This window comes from Colossoma macropomum, unplaced genomic scaffold, assembly GCF_904425465.1.
Source record: "Colossoma macropomum unplaced genomic scaffold, Colossoma_macropomum, whole genome shotgun sequence".
NCBI classification, from domain to species: domain Eukaryota; kingdom Metazoa; phylum Chordata; class Actinopteri; order Characiformes; family Serrasalmidae; genus Colossoma; species Colossoma macropomum.
In genome coordinates this window covers 30,734,896-30,752,395 of record NW_023494794.1, presented here as the reverse complement: position 1 = coordinate 30,752,395, position 17,500 = coordinate 30,734,896, and the positions used below count along the sequence as shown (strand labels likewise).

The window sequence follows — 17,500 nt, the reverse complement described above, 5'->3', positions numbered from 1 at the left end:
TAAACTAAACAAAGAAGTCAAATGTGTTCATTCATGTTACATCTCTCTCTCTCTCTCTCTCTCTCTCTCTCTCTCTCTCTCTCTCTCTCTCTCTCTCTGCCTGTAGGAGGCGCTGCAGAGTATAGCCACAGATCCAGGCCTGTATCAGATGCTCCCTCGTTTCAGCACTTTCATCTCTGAAGGAGTGAGTTTTCATTCTGTCTTTATTTTATATGTAAATAATCAGCGGCTTTATTAACTTCATATCTTCAGTCCTGAGTTACGATGTGACTGACAGGGTCACAAATTCATATAACAGAAGCAAATATTAATATAGGAATTATGGCTCATCTTAGAGTAATTTTTCTCACTTTAGGAAATCCTGAACTACTCGATCGGGGTCAACAATCAATTTTTATTCTTAGAAACAGACAATAGCACAACTGTAAACACATAATCTCTCTCTATCCCTCCTCTCTCTCCCTCCACCCCCCCCCTCCATCCCCTCTCCCCCCCCCATCCCCCCCTCTCTCTCTCTCTCTCTCTCCCTCCCTCTCTCCATCCCTCCTCCCTCTCCCCCCTCTCTCTCTCTCCCTCCCTCCATCCCCTCTCTCTCTCTCTCTCTCTCTCTCTCTCTCTCTCTCTCTCTCCATCTCTATCCCTCTCCCCCTCTCTCTCTTTCTCTCCCCCTCTCTCTCTCTCTGTCTCACTCTCTTTCTCTCTCCTTCTCTGTCTCTCTCCCTCCCTCCCTCTCTCTCTCTCTCCCTCCCTCTCTCTCAGGTGCGTGTGAATGTAGTCCAGAATAATTTAGCCCTGCTGATCTATCTGATGAGGATGGTTAAAGCTCTGATGGATAATCCGACACTCTACCTGGAGAAATATGTAAGTCCTGCTGTTGTTTATGTTTACATATTTAATGTGTTATTATTGTTATTTCTCATGTGTTTGTTCTCCACATTGCTGATTTTGGCTAATTGTACAACAGTTAGCCCCGCCCACACCATCTAATTGGTTGAAAAGGGTTCTAAACATTGTTATATTTGAGTTTTTCATCAGTCCTGTATCGTCACACTGAAAACTGAGTGACAGTAGTTCTTACTCTGAGCTGGACAAACTGCTGTATTAACAGAGCGGTTTATAAGCAGCACTCAGAGTTTGTGCACTAAATATCTTTATACGATTCAGAGTGGTTTGGTGTGAAATGGTTCAGACGTCTTTACAGTGGTGGTGATAGGAACCAGGGGTCGCCATGACTACAACACAAACATAGACATTTTATTTACTATCCAGAACCACCAGTGAACCTACACGAGTCTTCTGAGTTTAAATGGAATGTTGATGATGGAAAATAGTGGAAAATCTGAAATAATAAGTTTTCTTTGGGGACTATTTTGCCTCACAGCGCCCTGCATGTATCCCTCCACCATGAATGGAGTTTAAGTTCTCTAAACTATCATAAAACAGTGTCTCAGTCATCAGGCAGTGAATTCATAACCATTTCATGTAGGAACTTTCTGTGAGGGAGCTTTTAGAGGTGGACGTCTGGTTCCTATCACCACCACTGTGAACAGTTCTGACTCGGTAAGTTTCTCTAGAACGGAGCGTTTCACACCAAACCACTCTGAACGACTCTGATTACATCTTAACCATTAAATTATACAGGAATTTTGAAAAAGGGGTGGAGTTGCTCTTTAAACACATCTTCACTCCTGGATTGTGGGATTGTGTAACTGAACTGAAGACGAAGCTGGAGTCGGCTTCTTATCTAATTGTCTGTTCTACCTTAAGTGGCCCCAGAATGTAACTGCTGCACCGTTTAAGGTGGGACGGACAGTTTGATTAAAGAGCCCACTCGAGCCTCGCAGGTGGTCTTACGTCACTGTCCTGTGCCATAGCTGCACGAGCTGCTCCCGGCCGTGGTGACGTGTATCGTGAGTAAGCAGCTGTGCTTAAGGCCAGATGTGGATAATCACTGGGCTCTGAGGGACTTCGCTGCCCGACTGATGGCCCAGAGCTGCAAGACCTTCAGCACCACCACCAACAACATCCAGTCCCGCATCACCAAGACCTTCACCAAGGTCAGCACCACCCCTCTGGGTCATCTCAACTTCAGCTTTACTCAGCTAGAGTACTTTATCTAAAGCCCCACCCCCTCGGCCTACAGCAGTTTAGCCCCACCCATTCAGCCTACAGCAGTTTAGCTCCACCCATTCAGCTACAGCAGTTTAGCTCCACCATTCAGCTACAGCAGTTTAGCTCCACCATTCAGCTACAGCAGTTTAGCCCCACCATTCAGCTACAGCAGTTTAGCTCCACCATTCAGCTACAGCAGTTTAGCTCCACCATTCAGCTACAGCAGTTTAGCCCCTGAAGTTAGACTGAGTGTTTCAGCCTGGACTTGTTTTTAATAAGGCAAGAATACAAGATAGCCAGTCAGAGCAGAGCTCATTTACATAAATCTCTCTTAAAGGCACAGTAACACAAACAGTTTGTGTAATTCTGCAGGATAAAGAGAGGCGGAAAATGATCATGTAAAAATGAATTATTTCTACATTTACAATTATTTTTAGAGTGACTTATTGATGGGATGAGCTGGGTCACGCTCTGTGGGAGGTTCTCTTGTAGAGTCTTGGTTCCTCTCAGTGGTTCTTGATGTTCTCAGGGAGTTTTGTGGACAGTAGCTGTAATAGAAAGTTCAGTATAACTAAAGTGTAATTAGTTATACTGTTTGTCTGTTTGTCAGGCATGGCTGGACGATAAGACTCAGTGGACGACTCGCTACGGCTGCATCGCTGGACTCTCTGAACTCGGCCCTGATGTGAGTTTACTTACTTCTGCACAAACAGTGTGGAGATCCAGCTGTTACAGTTCACCATCTCTCTCTCTCTCTCTCTCTTTCTCTCTCTCTCTGTGTCTGTCTCTCTCTCTCTCTCTCTCTCTTTCTCTCTCTCTCTGTGTCTGTCTATCTCTCTCTCTCTCTCTTTCTCTCTCTCTCTCTGTGTCTGTCTATCTCTCTCTCTCTCTCTTTCTCTCTCTCTCTCTGTCTCTCTCTCTCAAGTTCAAGTTCAAATTTGCTTTATTGACATGACAAATGTACATTTGTATTGTCAAAGCACAACAAAAAATGATCTATATATTAAAAGTTAATAAAGAAAAATATATAAAAAAATAATAATAATAATAAAACAAAATACAAACCAAGATTAATATATGATAATGTAATAATTAAGAACAGAAAGTGTTAATCATAAATTAATAATATAAAAGTACATGTAATAATAAAACAAAACCTATTGAATATGTGTGTAGTTTATAATAGAGAAGAGAAAAGAAAATGTTAATAATAAAATATAGGGAAAAGAAAAATATATATATATAAAAAAGGACATCTATATTACATATGTACATATATAACTGTGAGTAAAGGCTGTGGTGTGGTGGTCACTCACTGTCCCGGAGTGTATGGCACTCGTATACATATCTGGCTGCAGTGGACGCTGCTGTGCCCTCTCCTAATATAATCGCTAATTTATCTGTATCTCCCAACGTCCTGAAGTTGTTTATCTGTTTTTCAAATTGGTTAAAATATTTATTTCTAATAGATTCATATTTTGGGCAGTTCAGTAGGAAGTGCACCTCTGTCTCTACCTCACCTGTCCTGCAGTGACCACATATTCTCTCCTCTCTTGCTAGCCAGGACTTTTTAAACCTGCCTCTCTCGATGGCCAGGCTGTGGTCACTGAGTCTGTATTTGGTGAGGATCCGTCTCTGCTTCATATCTTGGACAGTAACAAGATATTCAGCCAATCTGTATTCGTTTACTCTGATTGGTGTTTGGGAAGCAGTGCTGGTCAGAGAGTTTGGGTTGTTGGGGGTCAGTGAAGTGGTCAATCTCTGTACCAGCTGACACAGGGGACTCTTTTCAGGGTTCAGCTCCTGGGACCGGAGTGCCTGAAACTGCAGTGTTGTTTTGGGACTCGATTTAAGGTGCATCCAAAATCTCAGTGTTCTTTTTTCAGTGTTCGTGATTAGAGGGAATCGGCCTAATTCAGCCCTGCAGGCATTCGCTGGTGTTTTTCTTTGGACGTTTAGAATCATTCTGCAAAATTCTGCATGCAGGACTTCAGTGGGATGCTTGTCCCATCTAGTGTAGTCACGATGACTGAGTGGACCCCAGACTTCACTACCGTACAGCGCAGTGGGCAGGACTACACTGTCGAAGATCTTTGTCCAGATTCTGATTGGGATATTAATCTTGTGGAATTGTTTCCTGATTGAATAGAGGGCCCTGCAGGCCTTTTCTTTCAGTGCATTCACTGCCAGACCGAAGCCTCCTGAGGCACTGATCTTTAGTCCCAGGTAGTCGTAGGAAAGCGTTTGATCCAGGGCGGCGTCTCCTAGACTGAACACATATCTGCTTTCCTGAGATCCGGCTTTCTTTTGGAAGATCATGACTTTAGATTTGTTTGGGTTGACTGTCAGGGCCCAGTTCTGACAGTACTGCTCTAGCAGATCCAAGTGCTGCTGTAGCCCCTTTTCAGTGGGCGATAGCAGCACAAGGTCATCTGCGTAGAGGAGAAATTTAACGTCCGTTTGGTTCAGTGTCAGGCCAGGTGTTGCAGATCGCTCCAGTAACACCGCTAAATCATTAATGTACATGTTAAATAGAGTAGGGGACAAGCTGCAGCCCTGCCTGACACCACAGCCTCGAGTGAAGAGATCTGTCATTTTATTGCCAATTTTTATTCCACATTTATTATTGACATACATTGATTTAATGATGTCATAGACTTTACCCCCGACACCGATTTGGAGAATTTTGTAATATAAGCCTTCTTGCCAAATAGAATCAAATGCTTTTTTAAAATCTATAAAACATGCAAAAACTTTTCTCTTATTTTGTTGGTGAATATGTTGGTTGATTAGAGTGTGTAGGGTGTAAATATGGTCGGTAGTGCGATGATTTGGTAGAAAGCCAATTTGTCCTTTACTCAAGACACTGTGTTCGGTAAGGAAGGCCTGTATTCGGGCGTTAATAATACAGCAGAAAACCTTCCCCAGGTTGCTGCTCACACAGACGCCTCGGTAGTTATTAGGGTCCAGTTTGTCTCCACTCTTGTAGATCGGGGAAATAAGCCCCCAGCACCAGATCTCAGGAAAGCAGCCGGACTGGAGAACGATGTTGAACAACCTGAGCAGAGCCTGCAGCAGCTTGGGGCTGCTGCTCTTCAGCATCTCTGTCCTGATGCTGTCGGGGCCGCAGGCTTTTCTAGGTTTAAGCTTTTTGATTTGATGATTTAATTCTTCTAGTGAGATTTGATAATCAAGTGGGTCTTTGATAGTTGTTGATACTTAATTCTAGTGTTTTTAATTTGTCTTTAATTTTCTGTTGTTCTAAGTTGAGGCTGTCTTGTGGTAATTGCTCGTATAATTTCTTAAAATGATTTTTCCAGATATTTGGATTGTCTGTGGCCAGGTTTTGTGGATTTTTGTTGCTCAGGTTGTTCCACTGTTCCCAGAATTGATTCTGATTAATGGAATTTTCTATTTTCTTCAGATGTTTAACATAATGGTTGTGTTTTTTGTGTCTTAAGATCTTTTTATATTCTCTTAGCGTTTCGGCATAGTTTGAGCGAATTTGAATATTGTGTGGCTCTCTGTGTTTTTGGTTTGATAGATTTCTTAATTTCTTTCTTATTCTTTTACAGTCTTCATCAAACCATTCTTCCTTCTTTGGTTTTTGGTTGTTTATGGTATTTATGAAATTGATGCCTGCTTTCTTAGCTGATTTATAATATATGTCATTGATTTGTGACACAGCCATATTAACACCTGATTGGTTTAATTCAAATGACTCTGATAAAAATGTATTAATAAGGTTATTGATTTCTGGGGAGATAATAGCGGTTTTAAATTTCAGTTCACTGTCGTGATTCCATCTGAGTGTGTTGTTTAATTGGATTGTGTTACAGGACTCATGATTCACTGTTTTGTGCTGACTGATTCTTTTTAGATAAACATTGATCTGACAGTGATCTGAGAGTGGCAGCTGTGGTCTGACAGTGAATGCACTAATAGTGGAGGGGTCCATGTCAGTGAGTGCGTAGTCGACTACACTGTGAATCTCCCTAAAGAGTCTCCTCTGATCCTGCCTTTAAGAATATACAGACCTGAGGATCAACAGAGGTGCACTAGCTCTCTGCCGTTTCTGTTTAGGACGTGATCAGGATTATTTCTTTGAGCAGTGACAGTGTTTGTGTGAATGGGCGTTTGTTTGAATATGTATTTATTTTTGTTTGAATATGTATTTGTTGCCAGTAGAATCGATAACGTCACTCTCTGTTCCTGTTCTGGCGTTTAGATCTCCGATCAGCATGACATTGCCCTGGGCCTGGAAATGTCTGATCTCATGATGAAGATCCTCAAAGAAATTGTCCTCATAGTATGGAGATTCTATAGGGGGGGTATACGCTGCACATATGTATAACTCATTTTCACAGTCAATAACGTGTTTATTTAATTTTAGCCAAATGTGTGTGGATGCTCTTTTAATTTCTGTTAGATAGGCAGACAAATCATCCTTATACCATATAATAACCCCCCGGAGTCTCTACCATGTTTAATATTTTTCTGTTTTAGAGAGGGCAGTAAAATTTCTCTATAATGTGTGGGACAGTGAGTGTCAGTGTCGTCTTTACACCATGTTTCTAATAGTATAATGATGTCTACATCAGACATATTCACTAAGAAGTCTGTGTTTGTGCCTTTAAAACCAAATGTTGATGAATGTAGTCCTTGGATGTTCCAAGAGCTAATAATAAGGGATCTCATCTTAATTAAACTGGTATTCATTGACTATTAGTAGATATGTACATCAGAAAGCAAGTTACAGTATGAATAGTATAAAAAGATCATAACAATAACAATAATAATAATTACAAAAGTAATAACTTTTAGAGTTCTGTTTAGTTTATCCAACGATTCTGCAGATAAGTTGGAGTAGTTGTCTCACCTCTTCAAAAGCTGGATGGTCTGTTTGTTTCCCATTGGATACCACCTGAGCATAGGAGGGCTGTTGGCAGGGTTGTGGAGATGCCTGTGTTGTGCAGTGTGTAGCGTCACTTGGCAGGGGTCTGCTGTAAGGGTTGATCAGGTTTCTGCTGGGTGCAGTGATGTTGGCCGTGGTTCTGCTGGGTGCAGTGATGTTGGCCGTGGTTCTGCTGGGTGCAGTGATGTTGGCCGTGGTTCTGTTGGGTGCAGTGATGCTGGCGGTGGTTCTGCTAGTTGTAGTGGTGCTGTGCTGGGCTCTTCTGTTTGTAAAGTCGTGCTGTGAGGTTCTGCTGGGTGTTGCAGTGTTTGGTGGGGCTCTCCTTTGTCTGTCTCTCTTAAGTTGCACTTTGTTCTTTAGATGGTAGTCTGTGTGACTGATTACTTGCGAGTGCTGCTGATATTCTGGTTGTCCTCTGGCTGGATAAGGTGCTAGGAACCAGGGGTTAGGCATAGCTGCTCCTAGGTCATATGCTAACATCCAAGCATTGTTTTTATCTACATGATCGTGGTCATATAGGTGTTCAGCTGTTAGTGTTGGATGATGGGCAACTGTAATTCCAGTCATCTTGGTACATTCTGTACTGATAGTATCATTAATTTCTTTGATCATTTCATAGGGAACGTCTCTTCGTGGCAGTAAGGTGGAGATGGTGATGTTAGTGTTTGGAAACTCCTGTTGAGCTTTCAGAGCTGTCTGTATTACTGCTGTTGCAAGACTTTTCCCACGTGAACGCAGCTCATTTGTTCCTGTGTGTATAATAATGTTATCTGGCGTACCCAACTGTGCAGGGTGAAGCAGTTCATGTGCTGCTTGGGTTGTGGGGCACCCGAATTTTCCTGCTCTGTGTCTTGGAAACATCTGCCGATGTTTTAAAAATTTCCCGTTGGAGTCGATGAGTAGAGCTGTTTTGGGAGGCGGTACAGGTCAGCCTGGCATGTGACGTTGTGAACAGTGCACAACAGGAGGACATAGAGGGGCTGGAGGGGAATGATCCTGTAGGCTTTTGTATGTAGAGGGCTTATTATGTGGAGCACTGGAGGGGTGGAGCTCTGACTCACTCCGTAGAGTGCAGGAGGGGTGGAGCTCTGGCTCACTCCGTAGAGTGCTGGAGGGGTGGAGCTCTGGCTCACTCCGTAGGGTGCAGGAGGGGTGGAGCTCTGGCTCTCTCTGTAGAGTGCTGGAGGGGTGGAGCTCTGGCTCACGCCGTAGAGTGCTGGAGGGGCGGAGCTCTGGCGCACTCCGTGGGGTGCTGGAGGGGTGGAGCTCTGGCTCACTCCGTAGAGTGCTGGAGGGGCGGAGCTCTGGCTCACTCCGTAGGGTGCTGGAGGGGTGGAGCTCTGGCTTACTCCATAGAGCACTGGAGGGGCGGAGCTCTGGCTCACTCCGTGGGGTGCTGGAGGGGCGGAGCTCTGACTCACTCCGTAGAGTGCTGGAGGGGCGGGGCTCTGACTCACTCCATAGAGTGCTGGAGGGGCGGAGCTCTGGCTCACTCTGTAGAGTGCTGGAGGGGTGGAGCTCTGGCTCACTCTGGGTGCTGGAGGGGCGGAGCTCTGGCTCACTCCATAGAGTGCTGGAGGGGCGGAGCTCTGACTCACTCCATAGAGTGCTGGAGGGGCGGAGCTCTGGCTCACTCCGTAGAGTGCTGGAGGGGCGAGGCTTTGGCTCACTCCGTAGAGTGCTGGAGGGGCGGAGCTCTGGCTCACTCTGAGTGCTGGAGGGGCGGAGCTCTGTCTCTTTTCCGCTGTTCTCAGGATGTAGTGTACGGTCTTTTGTATAGAGGGCGTCTGTGCAGTGTCTTGTCGTCTCCTTTAGGAGCTGCTCTGTGAGGCTGATGATCTGTGTGTCTTTCTGTATCAGCTCTTCTTTTAATCTCATCAAATCACCTTTTAGAGTCTTGTTTTCTCTTTGAAGTGAATTCCAATCTCTTTCAGTTTGTCTGAATTTATGCTGAGTCTCTTTCCTGTGCTGAGTTAGTTCAGTTCTCGGTTGTTGAATAATGTCGTTTTCAGCAAGTTTGTTTTCTCTCATTTCCATCATCTCCACCTCTAGTAGGGAGAGGCAGTCCTGAATGCGCTTGACTGTTGCAGGTGTTCTGGGTGAGACTCTGCTGGTACCGGTTGGGTCTGTTAGAACGGTCCTGGGGCCTGTGTGTGGGGGTGAGGCAGACATCACATCACTGTGTTCTGCCGTGGGGGATGGAGTGGGTTTATTCTTCTCCACAAGTGACTTCAGTCTTTAAAAGTCCTGTTCAAATTTTTCAAGATTTGTTTCCGACCCTTGAATCATGATTGTTCCAGTTTTGTAAATGTTTATGTTGAATTCAGGTGAGCCGTCAATGTAGAGCTGCCTCATCGTTTTATTACCACACATTTTAAAGTGCTTATTGTCAGTAAGGAGAGTTGAATGCCAAACATCTGGGTGTTCTGTGTAAAACAGTAGGTCAGCTTTAGTTTCTCTTCCATTTATCATGGTGAAATCTGCTCTCAGTGTCTCTGTGTGTTCTCTTAATATTTCTGCCTTGTATTTCTTCTTTTTGCTCTCACTGTTGGCGTCTTCCGGGTATCTGATAGCTAAGGAGCTGAGGCTCTGTCCACTGAGCTGCCCCAGCAGTGTGTCCAGTGTATTCAGTGCATCCATTTCTAACTGACAAAGATTCTATCCGGCTCACGAAGGCTCTATCTGAGCTGAGTGAGGACTAGCAGTGCTGAAAATGTTTAAAACTGTTTAAAAAGTTTCTCTAAGGGAGTTACAAAGGAAGCTCACCCCTTTATCAGTCAGTCTGCTCTGGTGTTTTCCTCTGTTTGTGTTGTGTCTCCTAGATTTGGTCCAGGTCTTTTCCTGTTCTTCCCCTGTTGTTGTTGTTTAAACGTGCTGTCTGAGATGCAGCCCAGGTTGATAGCTGGATCTTGTTAGATCAGTTTCTTCCTTTTCTGCTGGTCTGTAGATCCTCAAAGTTAGTCTAAATATTCTTGGTATGTTTAGGTAGAGTTTAGACTATTGTTTGCTGCTGTACATCCAAAAAATCAACAAAAATGTTTAAAGTTTTAGGAGCTCATATTCTTTGCTGCTGTTACTGCTGCTGAGAACTTAGAACGTCTAACGTCTCTTTTTCTCTCTCTCTCTCTCTCTCTCTGTCTCTCTCTCTCTCTCTGTCTGTCTGTCTGTCTCTCTCTCTCTCTCTCTCTCTCTCTCTCCGTCTCGCTCTCTCTGCAGGTGATAAAGACGCTGATAATCCCCCGGCTGGCCGTGGAAGGAGCTCGTATTAAGGCGGTGATGGAGGGGCCGGTGGTGTCCAACATCGATAAGATCGGAGCAGATCACGTACAGAGTCTGCTGCTGGTGAGACTGAAGGAGGCGCTGTGGCAACGTTTTTAGCACTGGTGCTACGAGGCTACTGTTACTGACAAGTAGGGGTAGTTGTGGGCTGGAGGTTAGGGAACCAGCCTTGCAACCGGAAGGTCGCCAGTTCGATCCCCTGAGCCGACAGTACATGACTGAGGTGCCCTTGAGCAAAACACCTAACCCCCAACTGCTCCCTGGGCGCTGTGGATAGGGCTGCCCACCACTCCGGGCAAGTGTGCTCACTGCCCCCTACTGTGTGTGTTCACTAGTGTGTATGTGGCGTTTCACTGCAAAATGCGGAGGTGAAATTTCCCCATTGTGGGACTAATAAGGGTCCCTTAACCTTAATGGAAGCTTGTATCCCGTCTGTTAGAGATTAATGAACATCTCCACTCACTGTAAGGCTTTAGGCATGCGGTTAGCACCAGGCTAATCCATTACGTGTTAGCCACATTAGCCTCGTAGCTCCTGAGTTACACCAAACCTGCCTTGACTCCACTTTGGGTTATTAGCTGTGTGACTGAACTGTCACTTTACTGCTCCTCTCTCTCTCTCTCTCTCTCTCTCTGTTCTCTCTCTGTTCCCTCTCTCTCTCTTTTTCTCTCTTTCTCTTTTTCTGTTCTCTCTGTCTCTCTCTGTTCTCTTTCTTTCTTTCTCTCTCTCTTTCTCTCTCTCTTTCTCTCTCTGTTCTCTCTCTCTTCCTCTCTCTCTGTCTCTCGCTCTCTCTGTAGAAGCACTGTGCGAGTGTGATAGCGAAGATGCGTCCTGCTCCAGACGTGGTGGAACAGTACCGAGCTGATTTCGGATATCTAGGACCCATGCTGTGTTCTCACGTGGTGAAGGCTCGAGCTCAGGCAGCGCTGCAGGCTCAGACTGTGAACAGAACCACACTGACCATCACACAGGTGACTAATGTCCACCACCATCGTCAGTCACGGCGCGTCGTGTCGAAGTGTCGTATCGTGTTGTGTTGTTGAATCTGATTGTTTGTTAGGGTTTAGGGTTTTAAATGTGTCATTGCTCTCATATTGATTCGTATCGCAACTGTTGATTATATTCTATTATTGATTTGTATCATATCATAACATATTGTGATTATATTATATATTCATATCATGTTGTACTGTTAATTCTGATTGTATTGAATTCTGTATCACTGAATAATATCATGATGTGTTATAACATCGTATCATAATGTTTTTGTGTCACATCTCTGACCTGCATGATATTGTAGTAATGAATCATATATGAATCTGTCTCACTGTCTTCCTTTCTCTCTCTCTCTCTCTCTCTCTCTCTCTCTCTCTCTCTCTCTGTAGCCGAGGCCCTCTCTCTCTGTTTCTCAGAGTGGTGGGGTTGGGGGGTCTGGTGGACCTCGGACCCCAAGCATTATCAAAGTGCCCAGCTCACTCACCCTCATGTCCACTCGCCCGGCAACACCCACCCAGCCGTCACCTCCGGCAACCAAGTATATCGTCATGGCAACCAGCGCCGGAGCCGCCTCCACTCAGCAGGTAACGAGATGGAGACCACCGTCACCTGCAGCGCCGACGGCTCGGCCCACCTGCAGCAGCGTGTTAACGCCAGAGCGACAGTTCAGCTTTCAGTTCTGAGCTGAAGATTCAATTATCGACGTTTTCTGTGTTAAAACTATTTAAAATGATTCTGCAGAGCTCTGGTTCTGCTCTGGTTCTGCTCTGGTTCTGCTCTGGTTCTGATCTGTACAGGATGGTTCGGCTCAGAAACAAACTTTTTAACGCCTGATGCGCCAAATGATCATTAACTGTACTGAAGTTAGCAAAGGTAGCTAATGCTAACAATGTGCATCATCTCTCTCTCTCTCTGTCTGTAGGTGATCACTCTGAGCTCCTCTCAGTCTGGTTCTCCAGTAACAAGCACGGTTCCCAGTAGCTCCACCCCCCTGCAGCCATTGGTTAAGCTGGAGTCTGGGGGCGGGGCTGTGGCGGGGTCGCGACCCCTGCAGAAATACATCGTGGTGTCACTTCCTTCATCATCATCGTCCTCATCCTCACTGGAGCACAAAGGCGGCACCACGGCAACCTCACCTGTCGCCATAGAGACCAGCGTCAAATCAGAGCGCTCAGAATCGCCAGCAACGCACACACACTCACCGCATTAAACACACAAACAAACACACACAGAGTGTATTGTAGCGAGTGAGGGCAGGAAGCGGGGTGCTGGTTTCCGTGGTAACGGTGGTGAACAGAGCGCTGAACGTGGTGTTTGTGTATTTATGAGTGAAGCTGTAGATTTAGTGATGATGTCTGATGGTGTGACTGACGAGAGAGCGAAGAGTCTTCATCATTGTCATCGTGGTCTTCGTCGCTCTCCGTGTTTCTGAGCAGACTGTGGGCATTCATAACCAAAACTGAGTCGCTTTAATGTTTCATCTTCATTTTTATATTCTGGAATAAAACTGATTTTTTAATGAAGCTGATGTTTTTTGTTTTTTTGTTTGTTTTTCTTTGTATTTGTACACCAAAAAAACTGCTTTCATGCTGAACTGAACTCCAACATGCTGATTTGCTCCTCCTGCAGCCTCACTGCCTACCAGCCTCAGCTCAGTTACTCCACTGACTCTGACTGACTGAGAGAATGATTCACTGATTCAGGAGTCAAGTACAGTCAGACTGGTTCAGTGAGTGAATCTGATGTTTTCTGTTTTCTGAGTCAAGTTTCTGCAGTGAAGCTGTTCAGCTTTTATTGAAAGGGTCACTGTATGGGTCTCCTATATATATATATATATATATATATAATATATGCGCGCATGTGTGTTTTTGTAATGGAAGGCAATGTAACTATTTTTTCGAAGTACTTTTGCACTGTTTCTGTTTGTCTGTTCATCATTACATTTTAACACAATGTAAAGAGGAACAGGAGCTTCCAAACACTGCAAAAACATAAAAAAAATGACAAAAACTGTGATTCAAGATCTGCACAACAGTGACGATATCACTGCTGTCAGATCAAAATCTCATATCTCCAGAATTGTAATTTTACAGTAGAAAGAAAAAATACACTTTACTCTTAATGTAAATCATTGGAACCAGCCTTGATTGAGTGATTGAGTTGTTTCTTTTGGTCCAATTATCATCAGACTTGCAGAAAGAGAACAGACATTTTCAAACTATGTTAAAAACAAAAAACAATTTTGATTCTGGAGCAAGTTTATCAGTCCATTCATCATGAAACTTTCCATCATGAAGCCACCATGGTCAGTTTATGTAGAAAAATAAAAATTGAGATGCATGTTTTTCTGTGGACAAAGACTCGTATTCATATATATATATATATATATATATATATATATATATATATATATGTGTGTGTGTGTGTGTGTGTGTGTGTGTGTGTGTGTGTGTGTGTGTATATACACACATATGGGTCCCATATTAAAGTAAAAATCAAAGTAGAGTGTGTTATTGAGGTGTTTCGTCACTATGAGCCATCAGAAAAGTTTCAGTTCTCCTCGTCATGGGTTCTAGAGTCTGTGGAGCTGTTCTGGAGGGATGGAGCTCCTCCTAAAGATGTGTTGTGTCGATGGTGGTGGAGAATGTGGGCTGATACATTACTCCAGAATCTCAGTCTCATTTCAGCTGGGTTGAGGTGTGGTGACTGAAGGTCACAGCATGTGATTCACTTCATTGACACACATTAACCTGCTGGTCAGCACTGGCTGTGATGAGGCCTCTGCTCTGCTGGACTCTCCTCTTTGTGCTGTCTTATCCTGCATTAATGTTCTCAGCTCATCTGAGGATCATCTGCTCTGACATACTGCACTGCTGCATGAGCGTCACACTCACTGAGCACTTTCACCACAGTTTCAGAAACAGTGCAGATGGAGGCTCAGCCCTGCAGAAAGAGGAGAAAACATGCATGTTTTATTCTCCTTCTCTGTTTCTGACTGCAGTCAAAATATTAATTTAGTATCTCAAAATAACGACTTGTTTTAAATTTTGACTTCACATTTTGAAATAATGACTTTTTGTCATGTAATATTGACTTAGTATCTTAAAATGATATTGACTTTTCTTGAAATATTAACTTACATACATACATACATAATTTAAACCGCTTATCCTTCTGGGTCGCGGTGGGGTGCTGGAGCCTATCCCAGCTGTCACTGGGCAGAAGGCAGGATACACCCTGGACAGGTAATATTAACTTTGTATTTTGTAATTATGACAGATCTTGAGATTGTGACACTATGTTAAACTAATGAGTTACTAAATTTCAATCAAGTATTTTTTTTCCAGGACAGTCATTTCTGGTGATTATTACTTCGAAAGAGTATATCCAGTAAATAAGTAATTACTCCATGAATATTCAGAGAAAATAAGTCATTATTTCGACTCAGAAGTTTGACATATTGCTGCCAGACACAAAAGAGTGACAAAAAAACAGTTAAATCCAGCTGTTTTTAGACGGGTTAGGGTTTAATAACAAAATAACAGCAGACAAAAAACTACAAACAGGTTCGAGACTCATGAGTCTGTTCAGATGAATCGGTTCTTTAAAGAGTCGCCCCGCCTGTTTCTGCTGTTTAGAGTTGAGAGAGACAGAGAGACACCCGCTGGCTTTACTAAAGTGAAACAGAGCTGATCTGAGGGTAGTAAAGTGTTATTTAGAGCTAATCTGACTTTAATAAAGTGAGTTAGATCCGAATATTCGATTCGGAGTTGATTAAACTGCTTTCAGTTTCTCGGTGAGGAGCTTCGGGATATTTTGGTGAGTTAAATTTAATCTGTAAACTCTGCTGTTTAACAGTGGCTGGACAGCTTAAAATGTAGCTGTTCGTAAATTATTAGAAGTGTTAAAAGTGTTAAAAGTCCTCCAGCTCGCTGGAGTTTCCGCCCTGTTTGAGTGTTTGCGGTTACAAAACGCTGCTAATCTACTTTAACGTTAAACAAATGAGCTGATATCGTTTTTACTGCTCGTCTTGTTTCGGTTCAGGTTGAATTGTGGCTGTTTTTGGCTGTTTGTTTGTGTTTGGACGTTTTTCTGCGTTTTTAAAACCCGACATGAAGAGTTTTGTGCGAAGCTTCTCGCTCGAATTTCCCGTTCCACCTTAAATGGTGCTGCAGTATCAGCAGCCCGAGGCGCCAGAGCGCTGCTGCTGCACCATTTAAGGCGGAGCGGGACATTAATAAAGCGGGCTGCTTTCTTTTTTACCTTTAATGAGTAAAACATGCGGAAACTCAGCATTTTTACTCTCCACAGCTCACTTCCTTTCTTCTCCACCAGACGCAGCACGTTTTTAAAGTCGTAAGAGTGAAAACGCCGAGCTAAGCTTTCTATCTCCTGCATCTGACCCATTTCCCTGCTCGGTAGTGGTTAATAGGCTTATGTTCGTTGGTGGTTTTACTGGAAAATCTCAAAGTCACCGCTTCCCTCACTCACAGTTTTCTACCTGCTCTAACCTGCCTTTTCTCCTCCACCTGGAGCTCAATGTTAACTTGTCTACGCAGCCAGGTGCTCTGCAGGTCCTACCTGTCACAGGTGCTCGGAGGCGGGTCCAGCTGGAAATGGACTTTTCAGAACGTTTCTGCTGCAGGAAAGTTTCAGCAACTCTGCTAATTAGCACATCCGTCATGAGCTCAAACAGGAAACTGCACGGTGTTAAGGCTCTTAAAGAGGCTGAGGAACCCGCTCTAGAACATAAGGCCGGAGCTTTATTCTTCTCAATGTATGAAAAAGGTCTTAAAGGTCTTAACCGAAAGCTGATGGAGGTCAGAGAGTCCGAAAGCAACAGCACATGACAAAGTTTTATAAGTTTGACTCGTGATTTGGGAAATAAGCACAGAGAAATTGAAGGCTTTGATGCTGACCGCTGTGAAAGGTCAGCGTAACTCTGACTGTAGGAGCTTTCGGCCTGTTTTGGGGTCATCCATGCTAATGTAGGCTAATGCAGAGAGACAAACCGATCCCGTACGGCTAATTCAGTTCAGTGTTTAAAGCTGGTTTAATGCGGGTCAGTTTATAAAAGAGCATTTTTATTATGAAGCCGAAGCTCAAAATGTAAATGTTCACAGCGAAATTTGGATATTTTGTGTGGTTTTGGAGTGAAAAGCAGACGACTTGCAGCAAATGTTGCACAGTAGAGTTGGGTGATGTCGGCCTAACCGGCAGATGACGATGTCTCCAAGAGCTGTGTGTTAGCAAGAGCCTGGTGACACAATACATATCACTATTCAGGGGTTATGATTCAGTATATTGCGATTTTTTTTTTTTAATCTAATTTTAGGAAAACTCATAGCATTAAAAAACACCAGTGTATGCACTGAAGTTTTACTTTTTAACCAGTCAGAACTGTAGGATCTGCGTTTACATTGATCACATTCCCTTTGTGCAAATATGAACAGAGGAATCATTAAATATTAATCAGTAATAAATCAGTAAATAAAAACTAGAATAGTGCCTGAAGAAAATGCAGAGTGATTGCGTGGTTGCTAAGGTGATGCTAGCAAGTTGCTATGGTGTACCAGCTGTTTACTGAGTGCTTTTTAGGGGATGGTCAAGTGGTTGATAGATGTTGAAAATGAATGGGAGTCTATGGGAGGAACAAGGGATGTAAAAATGACATATAGAGAAGTGCTGGTCAGTGTGGCTGTGCAGTATCGAGCTTGTATTGGCGGCAAAAATGAATGGGAGAAACAAGGGATGAAAAAAAAGACAAACAGATGAGTGCGGGTCAGAACAACATTGAGTTTGTGCTCAGGTCCCTGCTCTGAGATAGATGTGAAACAGTGTCTTGAACTGGCTGTACTCCGCCCTCATTAGCAGGCTGGACAGGTAGCAGAAAGCTAACCGGCTAACAGGCTAATGCTACAATAATAAAGCACTTCAGGTTTAAGCCTTCGAATAAGAGGTACTGAAAAATGGAGAAAAAGTAAAGCGTGTTACTTACAGAACTGTTATGAGCTAAAAATGTCTGTGTTTAAACTAGAACTGATCTAAATCCCAAATAGCTTTGTGCTAACCACGCTAGCTACCACGGTGAACATGTGAGGAGCGTTATCAAAGCGCTGTGGCATCAGGATGCTGGCTCAACATTGTGACCTCTGTCAGCCGTCGATGATCAGCCCAACACTGCTGCACAGATATTTT

General features: G+C 43.7%; 2 protein-coding genes across 4 annotated transcripts in view; both read left to right on the top strand.

Moving 5' to 3' along the window:
• Nucleotides 1–12,825, top strand: part of taf6 (TAF6 RNA polymerase II, TATA box binding protein (TBP)-associated factor) — a 24,400-nt gene extending 11,575 nt beyond the window's left edge. For 2 of the 3 annotated variants that reach the window (XM_036580877.1, XM_036580876.1), the window contains 8 exons: nt 107–184; nt 760–861; nt 1,875–2,057; nt 2,723–2,797; nt 10,244–10,369; nt 11,104–11,277; nt 11,692–11,886; nt 12,225–12,512. In XM_036580877.1, coding sequence (XP_036436770.1) covers nt 107–184; nt 760–861; nt 1,875–2,057; nt 2,723–2,797; nt 10,244–10,369; nt 11,104–11,277; nt 11,692–11,886; nt 12,225–12,512 — 1,221 coding nt within the window. Of the gene's footprint in view, nt 1–106; nt 185–759; nt 862–1,874; nt 2,058–2,722; nt 2,798–10,243; nt 10,370–11,103; nt 11,278–11,691; nt 11,887–12,224 lie in introns of all 3 variants that reach the window. The other variant, XM_036580875.1, reaches the window with a different exon arrangement.
• A 2,099-nt stretch (nt 12,826–14,924) lies between these two features.
• LOC118814949 (transmembrane protein 272-like) overlaps nt 14,925–17,500 on the top strand; it is a 9,645-nt gene continuing 7,069 nt past the window's right edge. The window contains exon 1 of the mRNA XM_036580859.1: nt 14,925–15,121. The gene's annotated coding sequence lies outside the window, so the exon portion shown is untranslated. The remainder of the gene's footprint in view (nt 15,122–17,500) is intronic.